Source organism: Panthera tigris, chromosome D3 (assembly GCF_018350195.1).
Source record: "Panthera tigris isolate Pti1 chromosome D3, P.tigris_Pti1_mat1.1, whole genome shotgun sequence".
Taxonomy (NCBI): Eukaryota; Metazoa; Chordata; class Mammalia; order Carnivora; family Felidae; genus Panthera; species Panthera tigris.
Genome location: NC_056671.1, coordinates 7,381,746 through 7,404,638, shown reverse-complemented (window position 1 = coordinate 7,404,638; position 22,893 = coordinate 7,381,746). Strand labels below are relative to the sequence as shown.

At 46.0% G+C, this 22,893-nt stretch overlaps 1 protein-coding gene across 1 annotated transcript in view; it reads left to right on the top strand.

Annotated features, from left to right (window-relative positions):
• Positions 1-22,632, top strand: part of CFAP251 (cilia and flagella associated protein 251) — a 66,795-nt gene extending 44,163 nt beyond the window's left edge. Inside the window, exons 19-23 of the mRNA XM_042962186.1 lie at positions 663-753; positions 963-1,106; positions 19,576-19,804; positions 21,203-21,304; positions 22,365-22,632. Of these exons, the coding sequence (XP_042818120.1) occupies positions 663-753; positions 963-1,106; positions 19,576-19,804; positions 21,203-21,304; positions 22,365-22,501 (703 nt within the window). The 3' untranslated portion in view covers positions 22,502-22,632. The remainder of the gene's footprint in view (positions 1-662; positions 754-962; positions 1,107-19,575; positions 19,805-21,202; positions 21,305-22,364) is intronic.
• The last annotated feature ends 261 nt before the right edge of the window (positions 22,633-22,893 follow it).

Genomic DNA, 22,893 nt, shown 5'->3' with positions numbered 1-22,893 from the left:
ACGGCCTGATTAGCAGAAATCCAGTTAGTGGACTATTACAATGATTTCCTATTACGTGTATTTCGTGCGGGGCAGAGTCAGTCTCACACACAAAAGTAGGTTTTCTTACCATTTACGGTGCCTATTTTTAGAAAACCTGACCCCATGTTAGAGAGCAGAGGGTTATTTTTATCTGACTGGCATGGGTCCCTTGTGGCCTCCCGAGTTTTTATGGAAGCAATTAGTGTTGGCAGTGTACCTGCACTTACCCCGTTTTTGGCTCTGGTCGCACAGATCTCACGAGGGACGCGGCTCCACTGGGGAGCACTGTGGTTTCAGTGCACAGGGGTCCTCCCTCCCTCCCCCCACCTCCCTGCCTCCCTCAGGGGAGGAGCCGTGCTCCCCGAAGATTGCCCACAAATTGCCAAGCGCCTGCCCTGTCATCGGCGAGAGAATATCACTACCGTTAAGGCAGGTACCCTGTACCACCAGGTTCCACATTGAAATTGAATTTTTCGTTTTTGGCTTCATTTCAGAAGGAATTTTCCTGACAAGTTTACGGAGACCCTACTTGTACGGGCATCGTGACACCCTGCCGAGGTCCGCAGTGCCAGCGGGACTCGGGCTGGCCAGCGCTCAGGCGCGAGCGCTCCCTAACAGCGATGTTTCTGTCACCGTTCTAGTGCTCTGGAGGCTGCAGTTTCTCTCGGGGGTGAAGACTTGACCCCGTTCTACGGTCTGGTGGCTGGTGGCAGGGAAGGAAAATTCTACAGGGTAATTGTCCTCAGAGTAAACACTTCCTGGTAACATCTAGTTAAGTTTGTGAAACAAATGAGCCCGGGATGAACCTTCTTGCCTTTTTCCCAAAGCTCTTTTCCCCACTGAGCTCAGAACGTACTTTCTAGAAAATGTCCTTGAAGTCCTAATGGATGCTGCAGACTTGAGCCAAAATGTGTGTTGTGTTTCATTGTATTTGCACATAGGAGCTGGAAGACTATTTTTACTATTCTCAGCTCCGTAGTCAAGGAATTGATACAATGGAGACCAGAGAGGTGTCGGAACACATTTGCCTGTCGGAGCTTCCTTTTGTCATGAGAGCAGTTGGCTTTTACCCCTCGGAAGAAAAGGTAGGCGGAAGGAAAACAAGAGCAGCAGTGGGACATGTTATTCATGAAAACGACCTCTGGGAGCAACAATTATAGGTCAAAAGTAAAAATTTAACATTATTCTTACGTATATGGATCAAAAAGAAGGTTGTGGGCATCCCAGACACTCTCCTTAGAAACAGACTTACCATAAAGATATTCCTTAAAGACTTCTTCCTTACCACAGTTTGATGCCAGTAAGGGCCTGGGTTTTGGAATTAGACTGGCCCCTGATGAGTTCAAGGAGATGATGCCCCAGAAATGCCCACAAAGCACTCAGCACAGGGCCAGGCGCATAGGAAAAGCTCCGTAAATGGTCGTTATTGGGATGACCTTCACTTTGTAGTTGCTGTTAACCTGGCCTGTGTGAATGGGGCGCCTCTGGGAGGTGGGTGCTCATCCTGTGCTGTGGGCTCAGGAGACACAGTCATTCCTCATGACCTCACACAACACGCCCAGCCGCAAGGGACCAGAAGCTCTCGAGGGAGAGTGCTCCCCTTAGAAACCGTGGTTACGATGCAACTGACTGGGTTTTCTCTCAGACTTGAGGTGTTAACACATTCTCATTGTAGAAAGTTTGGGGCACCTGGGCGGCTCAGTCGGTTAAGTCTCCGACTCCAGCTCAGGTCATGATCTCACAGTTTGTGAATTTGAGCCCTGCACAGAGCCAGCTTTGGATCCTCCCCCCTTCTTTCTCTCTAAAGTAAATAAACATTAAAAAAAAAATCTTAAAAAAAAAAAGGAAAGAAAGCTTGGAAACGGTACGCAAATGAAATGAAGAAAATACTAATAATCCCACTACACAGACTTAACAGTTTTTAGTATTTTCCGGGGTATCTATATAAAATTTTGTATATATATTTCATATATATATATATATAATTTAAAAACCTAATTGGTATTGTATTGAATATATATTTTTATCCTATATTTCCTCTTGATGTCATTTCATAAGCATTTTCCATGTATTAGTAATTCTCTGAAAACATGATTTTTAAAGGATATGCCTTAATTTTGTAACTTACCCTGATTTAGAAAATAGAACTATAAAGAAGAAAATAGAAATTACTCAGAGATAATCACTGTTAACATTTTAGTGGACTTCCTTCTATTGTTTTATGCATGGATATAGATACATCTATATTTTTAAATAAGGAATTGGCATTATATGGCATATATGTGTCTGTGACAATATATATCAACAGTTTACAGAGGATGTGTGCATATACATGTACATATGTACAGATTTGTGTGAGTATATAGGCATATCTGTGTATGTGTATATATATGTATATATTTGTATCAACATTCTTTAAAATTTTTTTTAGCGTTACTTTATTATTGAGAGACAGACAGAGGCGGGGCAGAGAGAGGGGGAGACACAGAATCTGAAGCAGGCTTCGGGCTCTGAGCTGTCAGCACAGAGCCCAATGCGGGGCTCGAACTCACGAACCGCGAGATGATGACTTGAGCCGAAGTCGGATGCTTAACCGACTGAGCCACCCAGGCACCCCTGTGTCAACATTCTCAGTAACTGTTGTCTTGTAAGCATGGTGGCAAAAATTCCTTGACAATATACTTTTCCCCCCAGCTTTGTTGAGACAAAATTGACATACAACCTATATAGTTTAAGGCATACAGTTTAGTAATTTTATATATGTATTGTTGCAAAAACGATCACCACAGTAAGGTCAGTTAACAGACCACCACCGCGTGTAGCTATCATTTTTTGGTGTGGTGAGAACTTTCAAAATCTATAGTCGTCATGCTGTACATTACCTCCCTGGGACTTTTTCATCTTATAACTGGAAGTTTGTACCCTGGCAACCACTCTCTATTTTCTATTTCTATGAGTTTGGTGTTGTGGTTTTTTTGTTTTGTTTTTTTAGATTCCACATACATGCATTTGTCTTTCTTTGACTTATTTCACTTAGCATAAAGCTCTCAAGTTTCATCCATGTTGTCGTAAATGGCAGGATTTCCTTCTTTTTTATGGTTGAATAGTGTTCCATGATGTATACAGAAATCACATTTTCTTTCTTTATTCCCACCAACAGTGCACAAGGGATCCCTTTTCTCCACATCCTCGTCACCAGTTACCTTTTGCCATTCTAACAGGTGTGAAGTGACAGCTCATTATGGCTTTGATCTGTGTTTTCCTGATGATTAGGGACATTGTGCACCTTTTCACGTTTGAATATCTTTTTTGGAAAAATGGTTGTTCGGGTCTTTGGCCCATTTTTAAATTGGGTTATTTATTTTTTTGCTATTGGGTTATATGTTTTCCTTATATATTTTAGAGAGTAGCCCCTTATCAGATATGTGGTTTGCAAATATTTTCTCTCATTCCATAGGCCACCTTTTCATTTTACTAATTTCTTTTTGTTGTGCAGAAGTTTTTTTTAATGTTTTGTTTAATTTTTTTTAATGCTTATTTATTTTTGAGAGAGAGAGTGAGAGAGACAGAGCACGAGCAGGGGAGGGGCAGAGAAAGAGGGAGACCCAGAATCCAAAGCAGGCTCCAGGCTCTGAGCTGTCAGCACAGAGCCCAACCCCACAAACTGTGAGATCGTGACCTGAGCTGAAGTTGGACACTCAGGCTCCTGAGCCACCCAGGCGCCCCCAGAAGCTTTTTTAAAATGTTTATTTATTTATTTAGAGAGCAAGAGCAAGAAAGAACATGTGCACACACATAAGCAAGGGAGGGGCGGGGGGGGGGAGAGAGGGAATCCCAAGCAGGCTCCATGCTGCCCGCACGGAGCCCAGTGTCGGGCTCGATCCCCTGAACTATGAGATCATGACCTGAGCCCAAATCAAGAGTTGGGTGCTCACTCAATCAACTGAGCCACCCAGACACCCCACCGGGCGGGAGCTTTTTCGTTTGATGTAGACAACATGCTTTTTACAGGCTGGGTACTTGCTTGAGCCGGTCCCCAGCTGACAGCCATGTAGATTGTCTTGAAGTGTTTGGCTGTCAGAGACATGGTTGTGATGAGCATCTCTGTGTGCAGTTTTTGCATACTCCTCTGATTATTTTCCAGTCTCAGCGTCCTAGAAATGGAATCACTGGGTCAGAGAATAGGAACTTCAAGGCTGTGCTGCCAAACAGCTTTCCAAAAATGTAGCATTTCACGGCCCGCCATCAGGCATACGGAAGGCCTGAGACCCAGCTGAGATGTGGTGCCCACACTGGTGGCTCGGTGCGTTTTAGGGGTGTAAGCTGTGGTCCCTGGTATTTCTCCTAGCTTTGGTGGCCCGCCTAGAACCACCTGTTTTGTGTGCTCTGGGTGTGACGGGAAGATGACCTTCATTCTCCAGATGGAATCTGGAAAGATGAGCTCTGCGAGCCCACAGACCCATGCAGACACCAGGGAGAGCACCTTAAGCTCAACAGGTATTCTAACAAGCTCCTCAAAAGGTCTTTTTTTTTTTAATGTTTTATTTTATTTTTGAGACAGAGAGAGACACAGCATGAGCAGGGGAGGGTTAGAGAGAGAAGGAGACACAGAATCCGAAGCAGGCTCCAGGCTCTGAGCTATCAGCACAGAGCCGGACGCGGGGCTCGAACTCACAGACGGTGAGATCGTGACCTGAGCCGAAGTCGGAAGCTCAACCGACTGAGCCACCCAGGCGCCCCATCAAAAGGTCTTTTGACCAATGTACGTTTTGGTAAAAGTACATGCCCGGAAATGGAAGCAGGTAGGGAGAAAGTTGAGGCTGACGCGACCCACATGAAAGTGTTCCTGGGAGCTGTAGCTCCAAAGCACGCTCCTTGGACTATTGGTTCCCAAACTGGCAGGCTGCATCAGAATTACGTGGAGCACTTGCTAAGGAGACAGATTCCTGGGCCCATCCTGGGTCTAGCCAATCAGAATCTCCAGGTATGCGGCCTGGCAGTCTGCATATCCCCCCCCCCCAGGTTTCAAACCCCTGCCTTAGCACACTGGCCCCTGAGGTGTTTACCGAGGCCACTTATGCTGGAGGAAGGACGATTCAGCACAGCGAAACAGGATTATTGGTCAGGACTCTCCTTTGGTTACGGGTTATAGAAACCTAACACGAACTAGTTTTTGGGTCGCCACACTCCGACTCTAGAGGCAGCGGTAACACCCAGTGTAACCTCATCCGGGCACTCACACCTCCTCCAGAGGGTGTCCTTCTTCCGGGGCCTCACTTGCCTCCGTGTTGCCTTTCTTCTCAGGGGGTCCCTTGGCCCATGTTCAGCATGCACAACCCCAGAGCCCTGGTGACCACCCCCAGCCTCCTGGCCACTGTCCTCGGGCAGGTGCTGCTCGGGTTGGCCAGGCCTGTATACTCCCTGCACCTGGAATCAGAGGCAGGGTCAGCCACCTTGACCATGAGGATTCTGGGGCAGGAGGAGTGGTCTCCAAATGGAATTCTGCATAGAAAAAAAAAAAATGGGTCCATTATTCTGAGGCGCTAAAAGTTTACTGAAGGGGCACGTGGGTGGCTCAGTCAGTTAAGCGTCCGAGTCTTGATCTTGGCTCAGGTTGAGATCTCACGGTTCATGAGTTTAAGCCCCATATTGGGCTCCGTGCTGACAGCGTGGAACCTCCTTTGGATTCTCTCTCTCCTCCTCTCTGTCCCTCCCCCACTTGTGCGTGAGCTGGCTCTCTCTCTCTCTCAAAATAAATAAATAAACATTAAAGGACAATAAAAAAATAAAAGTTTATTGGACACTGGGAGTCTTGAAGTGAGGTGTATGCATGCAGGATAGCACCCCCCAAATGGACTGATTGTGGAAACCTGTCTCAGTTCAGTCTGGAAGTATTGCCTTTGACTTCTCACTCAGGCTCTACTCCCTCTGCGTTTCATCTTCTCTATTGTATCTATGGTTCATCTTCTTTTTTTAGCCAAACATTTATCTTAAGCTAATACCCATCTTCTCGAGGGATTGGCTGGCATAATGCCTAGTACTTCCAGACTGAGGAGGAGGGAAAAGCAGATGTTGTAGGAAGGGCAGGGACGCAGAACCTAGCTGACCTACTGGCTCCCTTGGCAAGTCATTTCCACTATAGTCTGAGTTCCTGCATCCCCATCTGTCAGATGAGGCTGGAAGCAGCTCTGACCTCGTATGTCATCACGAGGACCTGAGGACAGGAGTCCAAGGAGCGCCCCCCCCCCCCATCCAGTGTGACACAGAATAGGTGCTTACTCAGACCCTCTTCTTACTTCAGTATTTCCTGTCAAAATGGTGTGTTCTTTTTGTTTTTTTTTTTAATGTTTATTTATTCTTGAGAGAGAGACAGAGCATGAGCAGGGGAAGGACAGAGAGAGGGAGTCACAGAATCTGAAGCAGGCTCCAGGCTCCGAGCTGTCAGCACAGAGGGTGACACGGGGCTCGAACTCACAAACTGTGAGATCATGACCCGAGTGGAAGTCAGACGCTCAACTGAGCCGGGCGCCCTGAAACGGTGTGCTCTTTTTAAGAGGTTGATGCGATTGCCCCCTCTTTACTTATTTTTAACTCTTTATTTTGGAAAATTCCAAACATGGACAAAAGCAGACAAAATAGTGTAATAAACTGTTGTGTACCCATCAGTCACCTTCAACAATTATCAACTCCTGTTACATTCAGACCCCCCAACTTCCTCTCCACCTGTGGCCTATTCTGAAGCAGGTTCCAGGCACTCCTACCTCACAGAGAGGCCTCTGGAACTGAGGTGTCCCTTACTCAGTCGTCCAGCTGGGGAGAGGGTCCTTCCTCTCCCACTCCCCCACCCCCAGTGGGTGTCTCCAGCTCACGGTCACTTATGTCCTGTGGGCAAGCATTCCGGTGCCTCTCTGAAGGTCGCAGATCCAAGCCGTCCTACTTGGGACGTAGCACCCGATAGCTGCTGGGAGCCCAGGCTCCCATGTCAGGGGCTCTGGGGCGAAGAGTTGGTCGAGTTCCTGGATCTCTCCCGAGTCTCTGTCTCGAGTGTAAAACTGGGACAGTAGTGGCGCCCACCTCCCAGAATGACGGACGATTAAATGAGCATCTATGTAGCGCAGGACGTGGCACATGTTAAGTCTTCGGAAAATACCATCCAGTATTACTGTCTTCATCCTCAAGTCCTCATCTCTGGACGTGTGATTGTGAAAGGCCTGTAGACGAACACTCCTCCGACCGTGTGGTTCTTTGCTCGCAATTTCCTTTCTAAAACCAGTTCGTTGTTTCCTTGACTCATCTGGTAAGGGCACTTTGCCAAGTGACTGAAAGTCATCAAACTGATGGCAGGCTTCTCATTCAGGACTTTCTTTGCTTTTTTTTTTTTAAGGGCTTTCTTTTTCTTTTCTTTCCTTCTTTCTCTTTCTTTTCTTTCCTTCTTTCTCTTTCTTTTCTTTCTTCCTTCCTTCCTTCCTTCCTTCCTTGCTCTTCACCCAGTGTGGGGCTTGAACTCACGACCCTGAAATCAAGAGTTGCAGGCTCTACCGACTGAACCAGCCAGCCACTCCTTTCAGGATTCTCGATTTTCAGCCCTGAGCTTATATAAGCGTGTCCTCCTCCTCTGCAGTCGTGCCTGGTTAGTGAGGGAATTCTGGGCGTTTAGCCTTAGTGACCATCACTCACCGGCCACATGAACTGCTACAGACGGAGGGTAGACACAGAGTGACCAGCCTTTCCCTGCTTCCTGCAGAAGCAAGGACGGGCAGTCACTAAGGCATACTCAGTTACCCGGTCATTGGCAAAATGTAATAGAGCCTAACAGCCTCTCCATGTCTCGTTGATGAGTAAAAGGTACCCAGAAAAAAAAATGTCAGTCTTCAACAAATGTCATAAAGTGACATTGAGCATTAGTTACAAACATAAATAGAAATAAAAATGGTGATTGCAAGGTTTTCAATGGCTGTTGTATACATCTCTCCCGCTGTTAAAAAGGAGACTTTCAGTGCCCCGCTCGAATGCCTTCATTAATCCCTTGGACTCCAGGGTTTTTAATCCACCTAAAAGAAAAATACACTCACTCTTTGGCGATGTTCTCTGAAGACCCCCGATCCAGATGTGGCCATGTGAGTGTGCAAACTTTGCTAGCTGATGAGTCAGTTCATGTCTGAAGCTGCACAGGGAGAGCTTTTTGGTCTCTTGTTTTCACATTGGATTTATAGCGGTTTCAATAAAAATGTTTTCAGGGCTTTGAAACTTTTAAATCCAGGCTTTGTCGTGGTTAATGAAACATTTCCTATTGAGATGCAGCTGTTCCCCCTCCCCCGAGAAGTTGCACGAAGAAGTCTGCCCAGCTAAACTTGGTTACATAAAAGACTCAGTCACAGAGATTCAGCCTTCCCGCCCCAACCAAGGCTATACATTATTTATATTTTTCTTACGTCATTTTAACTGGCTTGGGGATTTCACTCTAGTCAGTGTGGTAAATTGAAGCCAAATTACACAAGAATATAACCCTCCCCAAAGAATCCCTAACCACTCCCATCCTTTGCAGATCGCTGTACCTGGGCATAACACAGCCAAAGTCATCGGGCTGGGCTGCTCTTACAGATTTTTTTTTTTTTTTTTTTTTTTTTTTGAGAGAGACAGAGAGAGACAGACAGAGCACAAGTGGGGGAGGGGCAGACAGAGAGGGAGACACAGAATCTGAAGCAAGCTCCGGGGCTCGAACCCACAAACTGTGAGATCGTGATCTGAGCCAAAGTCGGACACCCAACCGACTAAGCCGCCCAGGAGCCCCATACATCTTCATTTTTTAAATGAAAGATTTACACTGTTCATAGTGTTACAGAAGGAACCAAAACTTACGTGTCATTGTTTCCTATAGCTGAGCTCACATAAGACAGAGTTTCATCTTCTATCTGTAGAAGTTTTCTTTTCCTCCAGGACTTTGGAGTATCATGTTGGGGCAGGGCCCACCTGTCACATGTGTTCCCTGGTTACTGGTGGCTACGTTTCTATTTAGCTTGCAGAGCGGTGTTTAACCCTGGTAGGTTTTCGCAGTGAATTAACAGTAGTATAACCACTTAGTTCGATAAATGTAAGGCCAACCCTGGCAGAGACGTCTGTTTGTGACTGGCAAGTGCTCACATGATAAATAGACACTCAGAGAATATTGGTCAGACAGGTGAGTGAATGAATGAATGAATGACGGACGCTCTTTGGTCATATGTGGCTGCAAAGACAACAAGGAAAATAGAATCCTGGCCATTATTATTTGATCTCAGAGTAGTTAATAGTAGCCCTGAAGTATTCGGTATATTCAACAACAGCACTTAAGTGTTGTTTAGGAGTGTCTAGAGAAGAAATAAATAATCGTCTAACTTTTGATTTTGTATTTCCTTTTTTAAAGTTTTAATTTATTTATTTTGAGAGAGACAGAGATAGTATGAGTAGGGGAGGGGCAGAGAGAGAAGGAAAGAGAGAGAACCCCAAGCAGGCTCCACACTGTCAGCACAGAGCCCGATGTGGAGCCCGAACCCACGAACCGCGAGACCATGACCTGAGCCGAAACCAAGAGTCGGACGCTTAACTGACTGAGCCATCCAGGCGCCCCAACAATTGTTTAACTTTTTACGTGTCTTTGGACCCACCCAATCTACTTTTAGGAGCGTGTCCTCCAGAAAAACTCACACAAATGTGAGTGATGTGCATATGAAAGGACAATTGTCGTTTATTTTCCTGATGATGAAATGTTAAAACAACCCTAATGTCCCTTGATAAGAGATGGGATAAATAAACTAGGCAGACCTATGCTTAGCAGTCCTTAAAAAGTGAAACTGACCTACATTTCTTGACTCAAAGAATGTTCAGGTTTTGTTATTTAAATGGAGAAGGGCAGTGGCGCTGGGGTGGCCTTGTTAAGCATTAAGCGTCTGACTTTGGCTCAGGTCATGATCTCATGGTCTGTGGGTTCGAGCCCCGCGTCGGGATCTGTGCTGACCGCTCAGGGCCTGGAGCCTGCTTCTGAGTCTGTGTCTCCCTCTCTCTCTGCCCCTCCCCCGCTCATGTACACACTCTCTCTCTCTCTCTTTCTCTCTCTCTCTCTCAAAAATAAATAAACATTAAAAAAATTTAAACAGAAAAGGGCAAAACAGTATGTAAAGCATAATCTCATCTCATTAATGATAATTTATATATTTGTACACTCCTAGCAAAACTCTGAAAGAACATGCTCCAAACACTCAATGACATTGATTTCTGAGGGCTGGGATCTGGGAGAACTTTTACTTCCTACTCTGTACATATAACCCCATGTCCACAGAGGCCCCTGGTACCAGCTGGAACCTGGCTCTGGTTCCAGTTTTGGGGCTACCCCGGGGCGTCCACGTGTGTGTGTGCAGACTCTGTCTAGCCCACATCATTCCAGGCCTGATACTCTCAGCTCTTTCCTTGGTTTCCACAAAAACACAAAGCCCACACACACAAGACAACTTTCTTGAAAATTTGGGCATCGTCAGAAAGAGTCACACGTAAGCACATTTCACAGCAATTTACCTGAAACTGCTTTGAGACCTTCTTCCCAGTCCTGACGAGGACCCGGACAGGGGCTTCCTTGCTGGCCTTTACCCCATGCTGAATTCCGTGCTCTGTTCCCCCTCTTTCCTGGTGCGCCCCCAGGAACTCCATGTTCTCCCTCTGCCAGCCGTGGCAGTTGGGCTCTTAGCTGGTTTCCAAACCTGCAATATAAGCCCATCTCAAGGGTCTATAAATGAAGAAACTTCCCATTTAGTGGCTTGTACCCTCCTCAGAAGACAGTTGTGGTTATATATGGGGTGGGGGCGGGGACTCATACACTTCTGTAGTATTCTAATTTATTCTAATTTTTCTTAGCTGCAAGCATGTAGCTTGTGTTGCTTTTGTATCTAGAACAAAACCCAGAAAGATAAACAAACAAATCCTCCCAAAGCCGTTTGTGCTAATCTTGTGGCTAAACCATGGTCCCAGCTGGGATGGAGGGACTGTGGCCAAGCAGCACAGCCTTCCCCATACAAGGAGGAGAAATCTGAGCCAGTGGTCATGGGCACAGTTTCTGCTCTGATAAAGACCCCAGTGGGAATTTGGTGATTTGCACTTTGAAAAGAAGCCGTCACTGTGTTAGATTTGCTCTGAAGCCGGAATGTCAGGAGCTGTTTCCCATGGCCCACTGTTGTGGGGAGGCCTTCCCGGTCAGCTGAGTCCCTACACCAGCGAGCAGGGTGTCTCCCCTTCAGAGAGATGAGGACAAGACAAAATGATTTCTATTGTTCACACATTAATGCATTTAAAGAAGGAAATCCTGAAATGCCACGCAGCCACCAAGAAAGAATGGAGGTGACCATAATACCGTAATAACACCAGCAACAGCACCAACCAGGCTCTTCTCTCTGGGGCTCTCACCCTGTGCCAGGTTCGGGGCTAACCCCACCGTCCTTCAGTCCTCCCTCCCACAGCAGGGAGATGCTTTCATTGTCTCAGTGTCACAGATGGGGAAGTGAGGCTTAGGGAGGCGAGGGAGCTTTCCCAGTCACAGCCCCTGAGGGTAGAACTGCGTCTGCGCCCCAGCTGGCCGGGCCCAGACCCCATGTTCTGTTTCTACACATGTGCTGTAGTGCAAACAAGGAAGAAACCCTAAAAGCTGGGACATCAAACACTGGCTATTGCTGAGAGATGGGGAATTATAGGGCACTTCATTTCCCTATCTCCATTGCTTAAATTTTTTATAACAAGCATATTCTATCTTTACTGGTTTTATGATTAGAACAGGTTAGAACATAGTGATGGTAGAAAATATATTTAAAAAAAAATACTTTGTGGGGCGCCTGGGTGGCTTGGTCGGTTGGGCGTCTGACTTCGGCTCAGGTCATGATCTCATGGTCCGTGAGTTCAAGCCCCGCGTCAGGCTCTGTGCTGACAGCTCAGAGCCTGGAGCCTGTTTCAGATTCTGTGTCTCCCTCTCTCTCTGACCCTCCCCCGTTCATGCTCTGTCTCTCTTTGTCTCAAAAATAAATAAACATTAAAAAAAAATTTAAAAAAAATACTTTGTTACTTGCCTTTGCCATGGCTTCACCTCGTATTATTTTTCTTTCTTTTTTTTTTAAGATTTTAAAAAATGTTTATTTATTTTGAGAGAGAGAGAGAGAGAGAGAGAGAGTAGGGGAGGGGCAGAGAGAGGAGAAGAGGAATCCCAAGCAGGCTCCACGCCATCAGCTCAGAGCCCAACATGGGGCTCGGTCCCACAGACTATGAGATCATGGTCCGAGCTGAAATCAAGAGTCAGACACCCAACCAACTGAGCCACCGAGGCGCCCGTATTTTTCTTTCCTTTTAACAACTTTATTGAGATATATCACATACCATACAATTCGTGCATTTAAAGTGTACAATTCAGGGGCTTTTAGTTTGTTCACAGAGTTGTGCAACCATCACCACCATCTAATCCTACAGCATGTTTATCACCCTAAAAAGAAACCTCATACCCATCAACACACTTAATGCAGTGACCCGTGAATAGTCACTCCGCCCCCCCCCCCCCCCATCCTCAGCTCCTGGCACCCACCAATCTCCTTCCTGTCCTTATGGGTTTGTCTGCTCTGGATGTTTCATATCAGTGGAATCATACTATGTGGTCTTCTGTGACTGGCTTCTTTCACTGAGCATCATGTTTTCAGGGTTCACCCATGTGGTAACAGGTGTCCGCATTTCACTCCTTTTTATAACTGATTAATATTCTGTTCGTTCTTATGGATGTGCCACATTTTATTTTTGCACTCATCAAATGATGGGCATTTGGTTGTTTCCACGTTTTGGCTGTTACGCATAATACTGCTATGAATATTTGTGCACAAGGTTTTGTGTAGAGCTATGTTTTATTTTCTCTCGCGTACGTCCCTAGGAGCAGAATTGCTGTGCCAATAACCCTATGTTTGAGGACTGCCAGATTGGTTTCCATCTATGCTATTTCTTGACTGGAACCAGGACCTATCCCCTGTTTCTGGGCACAGCTACAAGGAAGCAGGACTTTGAAGAGCTGTGAGCGCTTAACTGACAAGCCCTCACTGTAGGTTTGGGATGAGCTGGAGAAAGCGTCATCTAGATTGGAAAGCCTTTAAAACCATTTCCTGGAGTCAGTGCCTGGAAGTGTTTGACACCTGGGCACCGATGAGGGGCTGAGTGAAGGTCACCACCATAGAGGGCCCTGGAATGGGTGGTGTTCTCATTTCTGGGTCACCTCACCCCAGACAGCAGGGAGAAAGAGTGGTGGCCGCGCACCAAGGGCTGGCCTGGGACTGCATCCAGTGGGTGTGGCATGTCCTACTCCTGGAGAAAGGCAGCTGTCGTCCAAATATAGTTCCTGGAGGAAGCGGGGGGCAGCTGTGAGTCACGGAGCAATTCATAAATAGCAGGAGTGTCTCCAGATGTGACTGTGCAGTGAGGCTGCCCAGCCCTGAACGCTACTCCTCTGCGCCCCTCCTTCCCTGCCCAGGGCAGTGTGGAAGCACTCGAAGGGGTCCCGGGAGAGGAGAAGACGTGCGCTGTGATGAGACAGGCTCCTCACCTGCAGAGGAGGTTCTAGAGAGCACCCTGCGTCGGGAGGCAGGCGCGTGGAGCAGGGAGAGTCCTCCCAGCCTGCGAGCCTATAAAACCAGCACAAAAGACACTGACCCACACCGGGAGCCCGCTTGTACAGTGAGGAAGGCCTCGGTTCTAATGTATTATGTTCCTCACCGCCTAACGGGGAGGTTAGAAAGCATAATTTATAAAACACGATGCTGAAACAAGATTCTAAGATCTCTTGCGTGTCTCTTCACAGGGCCCAGACCGGTGCTTGGCACCTAGCAGGTGCTTAATAGATATTTGCTGACCATAAAGTCCTAGAGTGTAGGGCTATCCTGGAATAATTAAGTGTCTTGCCTTTCGTTCACCTAGCACTAAACCAAATGCTCGGTAACTTCTAGTAAATTGCACTAACAAGAGCAGTAACTAAGTGGTTATTCTAAATAAGCCTTTTGTATATTTTAATTTTTTTAATGTTTATTTTTGAGAGACACAGAGAGAGGGAGAGCAAGCACGCAAGCAGGGGAAGGGCAGAGAGAGAGAGAGAGAGAGGGAGACAGAATCCAAAGCAGGCTCCAGGCTCTGAGCTGTCAGCACAGAGCCCAGCGTGGGGCTCGAACTTACAAACCGCAAGAGATCATGACCTGAGTTGAAGTCAAGACGCTGAACCGACTGAGCCACCCAGGCGCCCCAGCCTTTGGTATATTTTAAGAAAAATTTTCCCATGACCTCACTTGTGCCTGCATTGTTTGTTTTGTTTTGTTTCGTTTTCTTTCTTATTTCTCTGGTCCCTACAACTGCCAGGCTCTGAAGCTGCTGAGGAAATAGGCACGAAAGTGATCGCTACAGCTTAATGGAGGAGACAGGTGTGGGCCCAAAGCAAGAACAAGTTCACAGCTGCCCGCCACCACTCCTCTCCAGTGAAAATCACAAGGCTTTTTGGCAGGAGTATCACCTCTGCAGAAGCGATGTGGTCTAAGAGCAGTGGTTCTCCATGATGTGGCCCCCAGACCAGGGGCATTGGCATCACCTGGAGACCTATAAGAAATGCACATTCTCAGCTGCCCCCCTCCCCCTCCATCCCAGACCCACTGAATCAGTCTGGGGGCGGGAGCAGCCATCTGTTTTAATAAGCCCTCCTGGTCATTTTGACCCCCGACAAAGTTGAGAACCCCTGCCTTAAAGCCATGCTTCTCAACCCTGGCCATACATTCAGATCCCCTGAGGAGCTTTTATAAAATATGACTGCTCATACTCTACCCCAGACGAATTCAGTTAGGATCTCTGGGAACAGGGCCTGGGGCTCAGAATGTTTAAAGCTCCCCGAGTGACCCAAATGAAACACTGCCTTAGTGGAGGGAGGGCCGGCGTGAGAATGCCAACAAAGGGCTGGCTGAAGCCAAGCAGAGGCAGGGCAGCAGGGTCGGCTTCACACCGGAGCGTAGGGAAGGCTCTCGGCGTTCTAGTCCATCTCCAAGGCTCCTCTCCCAAGCGTGAACTTTGTTTAGACATGCCTTTTCAACCAACACTTGCAAAGGAGGCTCAGGAAAGAAATGTCAATGATGCCGAAGCTGCCAACTTTGTTTTTCGAGTTGTGATTCTTTCTTTCTTCTTCTTCTTCTTTTCAATGTTTATTTTTGAGAGGGAGAGAGAGAGAGTGCGGGAGGGGCAGAGAGAGAGGGAGACACAGAATCCGAAGCAGGCTCCAGGCTCTGAGCTGGCAGCACAGAGCCCGACGGGGGGTTTGAACCCACGAACTGTAAGACCATGACCTGAGCCACAGTCAGGTGCCAACTGACTGAGCCACCCAGGCGCCCCATCGAGCTATGATTCTTGATCAGTCATATGGGAAAAGAGAGTAAGAGGTGAATCACCTACTCAATGGTTTGTGCTGAGAATGTTCCCTGAGATCTTTGGAACGCTCTGGGTATGAGTAACTCCCACTTTTGAGTTCCTTTTTGGTATCTTTGGGTTAGCCTTATAGTTCTGAATTGAGTTAAATCATTATGTTACGTTTATAATTTGTATATATCGTTTATATTATTTATGTAATTATAAATTATACATATAATTTATAATTTAATTATAATATAATTTATAATTTATAGCTATAAATTATAATTTATATTATAATTATATGTATGTATTGTAATTAGCAAAGGCGTAGAAAGTATAATAATCATAAGAATAGTTACTGCCTGGGGGCGCCTGGATGGCGCAGTTGGTTAAGCGTCCAACTTCAGCCAGGTCACGATCTCGCGGTCCGTGAGTTCGAGCCCCGCGTCAGGCTCTGGGCTGATGGCTCGGAGCCTGGAGCCCGTTTCCGATTCTGTGTCTCCCTCTCTCTCTGCCCCTCCCCCGTTCATGCTCTGTCTCTCTCTGTCCCAAAAATAAATAAAAAACGTTGAAAAAAAAAAAATTAAAAAAAAAAAAAAAAGAATAGTTACTGCCTGTTGAGAGCTTACTGTGTATTAGGCATTATGTTTAGCACCTTAAATATATTGTTGCAATAAACTTCAAAACTCCTTTACCCCCTTTTCCAAGATAAGGAAGTTGAGAAGGTCACATAGAAAATGGGAGCACCAGAATTTAGGAACCTAGGTCTATCATCAAAGGTCATACTTCTAGCCCTAGTCTCTACTCAGAGTAGAGACTCATAGTAAATAGTAGCACATGTTTATAATAATACTACTAAAATTACACAGTACAAAGTATAAATAATATGATGGTGGATAATGTTTTATGTATAACTAAAATTATACATAATTTAACTTGCAACTGTACGTAATATAAACTCAATAAATATTCCATAGGAAGATGTTACAATTTAAAGCTACTTACATAGTATCGATTGTAATTCATGTGTATCTGTAACCAATGATATTATGTCTAAGGATCATTCCTGGAATGTTGCACTGAAAATATATGGCTTCTTTGAAAATACTAGGTGAGGGGCACCTGGGTGGCTCAGTCGGTTAAGCGTCCGACTTTGGCTCAGGTCACGATCTCGCAGTCCGTGGGTTCGAGCCCTGCGTCGGGCTCTGGGCTGATGGCTCAGAGCCTGGAGCCTGCTTCCGATTCCGTGTCTCCCTCTCTCTCTGCCCCTCCCCTGTTCGTGCTCTGTCTCTCTCTGTCTCAAAAATAAATAAACGTTATTAAAAAAATTAAAAAAGAAAATACTAGGTGATTACTCAGATACAGTGTTAAAGGGGGGAAAAGCAGGATCCATAATTATATACATATAAGAATTTTGCAAAACATATACATATATATTTTATACCTATGGGGGAAAAATGGAAAGTGCCTCAGATCTTTCACAGAAATTATGGTTGGATGGTTGGACTGCAAAAGATTTTTATTTTCTTATTGATAGTTGGGGCCAGACCAAGACATGAGGGTGCCCCAGACAGTCTGATATTTGGTGTTTCTTCAAACTGGTGCTCTTCTGATTTTTTTCTATGTAATTTATTGGACAGGGAGAAATTGGTTACCTATTGATAAATATTGTGTACAAGTATAGATTCAATTCCTGATTCATTCCTACAGACGAAAGCAGAGTTCATGTTCTGGAAAAAAAAAAATTATTTCCTACTTTTCTGTGGCTCTTATTCTCTCTCTTTGTAAAATTCCAAGCCCTACAACTTGTTAGGACACATATTAGTTTAAAATGTAGATAGGGGCACCTGGGTGGCTTAGTCGGTTAAGCGTCCGACTTTGGCTCAGGTCATGATCTCACAGTCTGTGAGTTCGAGCCCCGCGTCGGGCTCTGTGCTGACAGCTCGGAGCCTGGTGCCCATTTCAGATTCTGTGTCTCCCTCTCTCTCTGCCCCTCCCCTGTTCATGCTCTGTCTCTCTGTCTCAAAAATAAATAAACGTTAAAAAAATTTTTTTTAAATAAAATGTAGATATTAAAGGGGCACCTGTGTGGCTCAGTTGGTTAAGCATCCAACTTCAGCTCAGGTCATGATCTCAAAGTCCATGGGCTCAAGCCCCAAGTCACGCTCTGTGCTAACAACTCAGAGCCTGGAGCCTGCTTTGGATTCTGTGTCTCCCTCTTTCTCTCTGCCCCTCCTCTGCTCGTGCTCTGTCTCTGTCTCTCTCAAAAATAAATAAACGTTAAAAAATTTTTTAATGTAGATATTAAAATAAATTACTCGTTTCTAGCCCTTTGCCAGGTATAATTTGGGTTTTTGAATTTCAGCCACCTGCAATGTGCATGGTACAAAAATACTGCACAGAGAGAGATGGATGGCAGTGAGGAGTGGTTTTATTTGTTTTTATATTTCTCCCTGTCTTTTGTTCTGGCAGTTACATAAGGAGACCCATGTGGAGACCACATTAATGGTCACCACATTTCTGTTTGAATCCACAGACATGACAGCACTCTTTGTCATCCTAGAAAATTTGGAAAATACACAATGAATTTCCAAATCAGAAAGCAGTCCTCATAGAATGAATTGGGACGCGTTCCCTTTTCTCCTGTTTTTTTGGGGGAGAGTTTGTGGAAAATTGGTATTTTAAAAAAATATTTGGTAGAATTCACCAGGGAAGCCTTCTGGTCCTTGGCTTTTCTTTGTGGAAGTTTTAAATCTCTTTACTTGTTATAGGTCTGTTCAGAGTTTCTATTTCTTCTTGAGTCAGTTTTGGTCATTTGTGTCTTTCTACAAATGTGTTCATTTCATCTAAGTTATCTCATTATAACATCATCAGTTACAGATATATAGAAATGAACTATAAATGAACATGCTGTTCATACTTTTTATTTCTGAGAGGTTGGTACTAATGTTCTCTCAGTTCTGATATTAGTAATTTGAGTCTTTTCTCTTTTTTTCTTGGTTATTCTAGCTAAAGATTGATCAGTTTTGTTGATCTTTTCAATGAATGGTTGCTTCTTAGGTATTCACTTTTTAATTATACCCCATAAGTTACATACAGTCTTTTGTATATATAAAAATGGAAAAGAGAAAAAGGAAAAACATGGTGAAAAACTGAAATCATGGTGCAGCTAATTGTATTAAGAAATTTATTAGGGCCATTGGTCCTATATTTGAGTTTCATGTTGAATTATTTGCTTATTCCTTTTTTTAAGGTTTATTTATTTTGAGAGAGAGAGAGAGAGAGAGAGAGAGCAAGCTGGGGAGGGGCAGAGAGAGAGGGAGACCGAGAATCCCAAGCAGGCTGTGCGCTGTCAGCATGGAGCCCCAGGCAGGGCTCGATCCCGCAAACTGAGATCGTGACCTGAGCCAAAATCAAGAGTCGTACGCTTAACTAACTGAGCCACCCAGGCGCCCCTGCTTATTCTTATGAGCTAATTTCCAAATCCGTGAGGATTCTACCTTCTGAACGAAACTAACATCTGTCTCACAAAGCGAGAAAGAGGTGATAATAATGTAGCCGTGTTAATAGTATTGAAAAACTGACCACTGTATTAGTGTTGCTGCAACAAAACATCACCAACCGGGTGGCTTAAACCAAGGGAAACTTATTCTCCCACAGAATAAAGCCAGCTGTCAGCAGGGCCACATTCTCTGTGAAACCTTTAGGGGAGAACCCTTCCTCCCTCACTTCTTCTGGCTTCTGGTGGTTACCAGCAGCCCTGGGCTTGAACCACATCTTTCCACTCTCTGTTTCCATCATCACATGGCCATCCCCTCCCTGTGTGTCCCTCTCCTCTTCTTACAAGGACACCATTCACAATGGACTAAAGACCCGTCCCACTCCAGTATGATCTCATCTTAACTAATTGCATCTGCCACGGCCCTTTTTCTAAATGAGTTCACAGTCTGAGGTCCTGGGGGTTAGGACTTCAACATCTCTTTCTTGGGGGTATAATCAACCCTTAACAGATATGTTTTCAACTAACTGTAAACATTTGTCTGTTACTGTTCAATTTTTAGAAGTATATCAAAGTGTCTTTTCTGCTAACCATGGTCTTTTTTTTTTTTTTTTTTCCAATCTCTTCCCTAGATTGAAGATATGTTTAACGAAATCAGATTTAGTGAGTATGTGGACACTGGAAAGCTAGTTGACAAAATCAACTTACCAGATTTCTTCAAAGTTTACCTTAATCACAGACCACCTTTTGGGAACACCATGCGTGGCATTCAGCATAGCTTTGACATCCTTGGTTTTACCAATTCAAAAGGAGAGAAGGTTATACGAAGAGAAGATTTCCTAAAACTGCTTCTAACGAAAGGTAAATCCATAAATAGGGAATATCTCGTCCCATTCTTGGGCGATTTCCACTGGAGAGAACTGTGTTTGGGGAGGCAGACCCCTGGCATCTTTTTTTTTTTTTTTTAACGTTTATTTATTTATTTATTTGTTTATTTTTAGAGACAGAGACAGAGCACTAGTTGGGGAGGGGCAGAGAGAGAGGGAGACACAGAATCTGAAGCAGGCTCCAGGCTCTGAGCTGTCAACACAGAGCCCGATGGCGGGGCTCGCCCCCATGAACTGTGAGATCATGACCTGAGCTGAAGTCAGATGCTTAACTGACTGCGCCACCCAGGTGCCCCTCTTTTTTTTTTTTTTTTAATGTTTATTTATTTTTAAGAGAGAGAGAGACAGTGTGTGAGTGGGGGAGGTGTAGAGAGTGAGGGAGACATGGAATCTGAAGCAGGCTCCAGGCTCTGAGCTGTCAGCACAGAGCCCCACATGGGGCTCGAACCCACAGGCCATGAGATCATGACCTGAGCTGAAGTCCGATGCTTAACTGAGCCACCCAGGTGCCTGGACCTCCTGGCATCTTTAATCGGACGGGGGCTTCAACCATGAGGGATGCCATCTACTGACCCACAGAGCTGGCAAACGCGGGGTGATGGGAAGGGCGCCATCCTGGGTCCCCTAAGACTCTGATTTGTGTTCCAACTTGCTGAACCTCTTGAGTCGGTGTCCTCACTTATGAATGAAAGTGCTAGCCACCAATGTCACAGGGCTATTATGACACTGGGATGTGATTGTGAGATAAAAACCACACCAGTGTAAGATTTTTCCTCTTTACCTGCTGTTTTCCTCAATATTTCATGTGAGGAAGTCAAGTAGGCTTTCTCTTCGGGTGACAGTCTCCTCTTCATCAAGCTGGTGGTTCTAGTGTGAGGGAACATGAAACGAAGCAGAGCACAGTCTTGATCATAAAGTTGTCTTTGGGGCGCCTGGGTGGCTCAGTCGGTTTCGGGTAAGTGTCTGACTCGGTTTCGGCTCAGGTCATGATCTTGTGGTTTCATGAGTTCGAGTCCTGCACTGGGCTCTGCGCTGGCAATGTGGAGCCTGCTTAGGAATCTCTCTCTCTCTCTCTCTCTCTCTCTCTCTCTCTGTCCCTCCCCCACTCATGCTGTCTTGTCTCTCTCAAAATAAATAAATTAAAAAAAAAAAAAAGAAAGTTGTCTTATTCTCTGTATGAGCAACACCAGTCTTAACACCGTGTAAGGAAGGATATGTCTAACACGGGACTCTATAGATTGTTTTTGTGTCTCAAGGAAAGGAAATCGTGGAATAATTCTCTTTTAAGACCTCAGGATGACGATGCTAAGCTCTGACATTATGCGGAGCCCCAAGGGTGGGAGCGGACGCTCTTTCGTTTTACGATACTCAGGTGAGCACATGACTGAGGAGGAGATGTGTGACTGCTTTGCTACGCTGTTTGGACTGAATCCCGAGGGGTGGAAGTCCGAGCCCGCAGCCTCCTCCATCAAAGGTACCGTTCCTGACCCTGCCCGGGCTTGCAGCCGGAGCTCACTAATTTGTCGTAGACTTAAGCGTATTTCTCTCTCCTGACTGGTGCAAACCATCCTCCTTAATAGCGTGCCCACAACGAAGCAAGTCTGCCTGGGCCCCAGCGTGAGCAAGGAAGGACCAGTGAGCGTGGTCATGTTTGTTTGCCGTGCGCTGTCCATCCTGTGTCTTCTGGCCTTATTTCCGCCCTTTATTCCACCGACCGGTCTGCATCTTTTCGGCTTGGGTGCGTGCCTACTGGCCGCTGGGAGAAGATACAGCTTGGAAGGTGTTTCAGGAGACGTGTTGTCAGAGACTTGGAGAAGGACAGGGCTGCAAACAGGCACAAGCCCGGCTTCGAGCTGCTAGTGCTTGGAAGTTTTTAAAGCTCGTCCTCCTTTCCTGCCTAAGGATTGCTCACCTCCTTCTCTAGTCCCCCGGAGGGAGGAAAATGGACCCGAAGTTAGGCTGGGAATTTAAGCTCTGGAGGAACCAGTCTAAACAGCTCTCCCGGGCCCGCGGGGGTGTCTCCACTGCCAGGCCCAGGACGCTGCCCGATGCCCCTCGGTGGTCAAAGCCCGTCACCAGTACCGAGACTGGGGTCACGAGCAAAGACCCCCCCCCCCCAGGCTTCCTTCTCCCTCTCCTGTTATTGCCCATCCCAGTGTCACATTAAACAGAGTTCTTGATCTCAGACAGTTCTAGACTCCAGTATCCAGGGGGTCGTTTCGAGCCTCCCAGCTCCCCTCCCCCATTCCCTGTGTCCTCAGGACATCAGACTGTAACTTACGCTGTGTTCCTAGATGTCTCCAAACAGTAAATCAACCATCCCGTGTGGTTTAAGGCTTTCCCATGAAGTTTGCAGAGATTTGGTGAGAGTGCTCCAAACCGACCCGGGGCTTTTGAAGGACTCCCAGACAAACCGGGACACAAAGCGCCTCTCACTTTTGTTCAGTATCGGTTCCTTGTATTTTTGGAACGTGCTTCTGAGTTAGAAACCTCATCATAATGAAGGCATTTGTTTTGTTTTCTTGTTCGGCTAGGTTCAGAAATCTGCTTTGAAGAACAACTTCCAGACGAAATCACTGCAGAAATATTCACGACTGACATTCTTGGCCTAACCATTTCACAAGATTTCACACAAGATCCTCTGGTCAGTGAAGTTGTAAGGAATGTTTGAGGCACAAAGGACTTTGTGTGTGCGGGTTCCCCCTCCCCCCCGAGAGGCACTGCGTCCCTGTATTTCCCTGCCCCCACCCTAATCTTTGGAACATTTAGACATTAAAAGGAAATTTCGGTTAAGCAATGGAATTCACAAAGTTGGACATTCCACTGTTTCTCAAACAGAAGAGTGGGTGGAGGCAAAAAACACACTGGCAGCTGGATGTGAATGGTGGCTGGAGAATGGTGGCTCTCTGCTCTGTCCAAGGCAGTGCTGCCTGAGCAGGGTTGAACAGGACAGGCAGGTGGCTGGTCCCTGGGGGGCAGAGAAGGGTTCCAGCTGCCGTAGGCCTTCCTAGGGACACGTGCGGCCTTATTCCCTCCCCCTCCCCGGACCCTTGGCATCATATG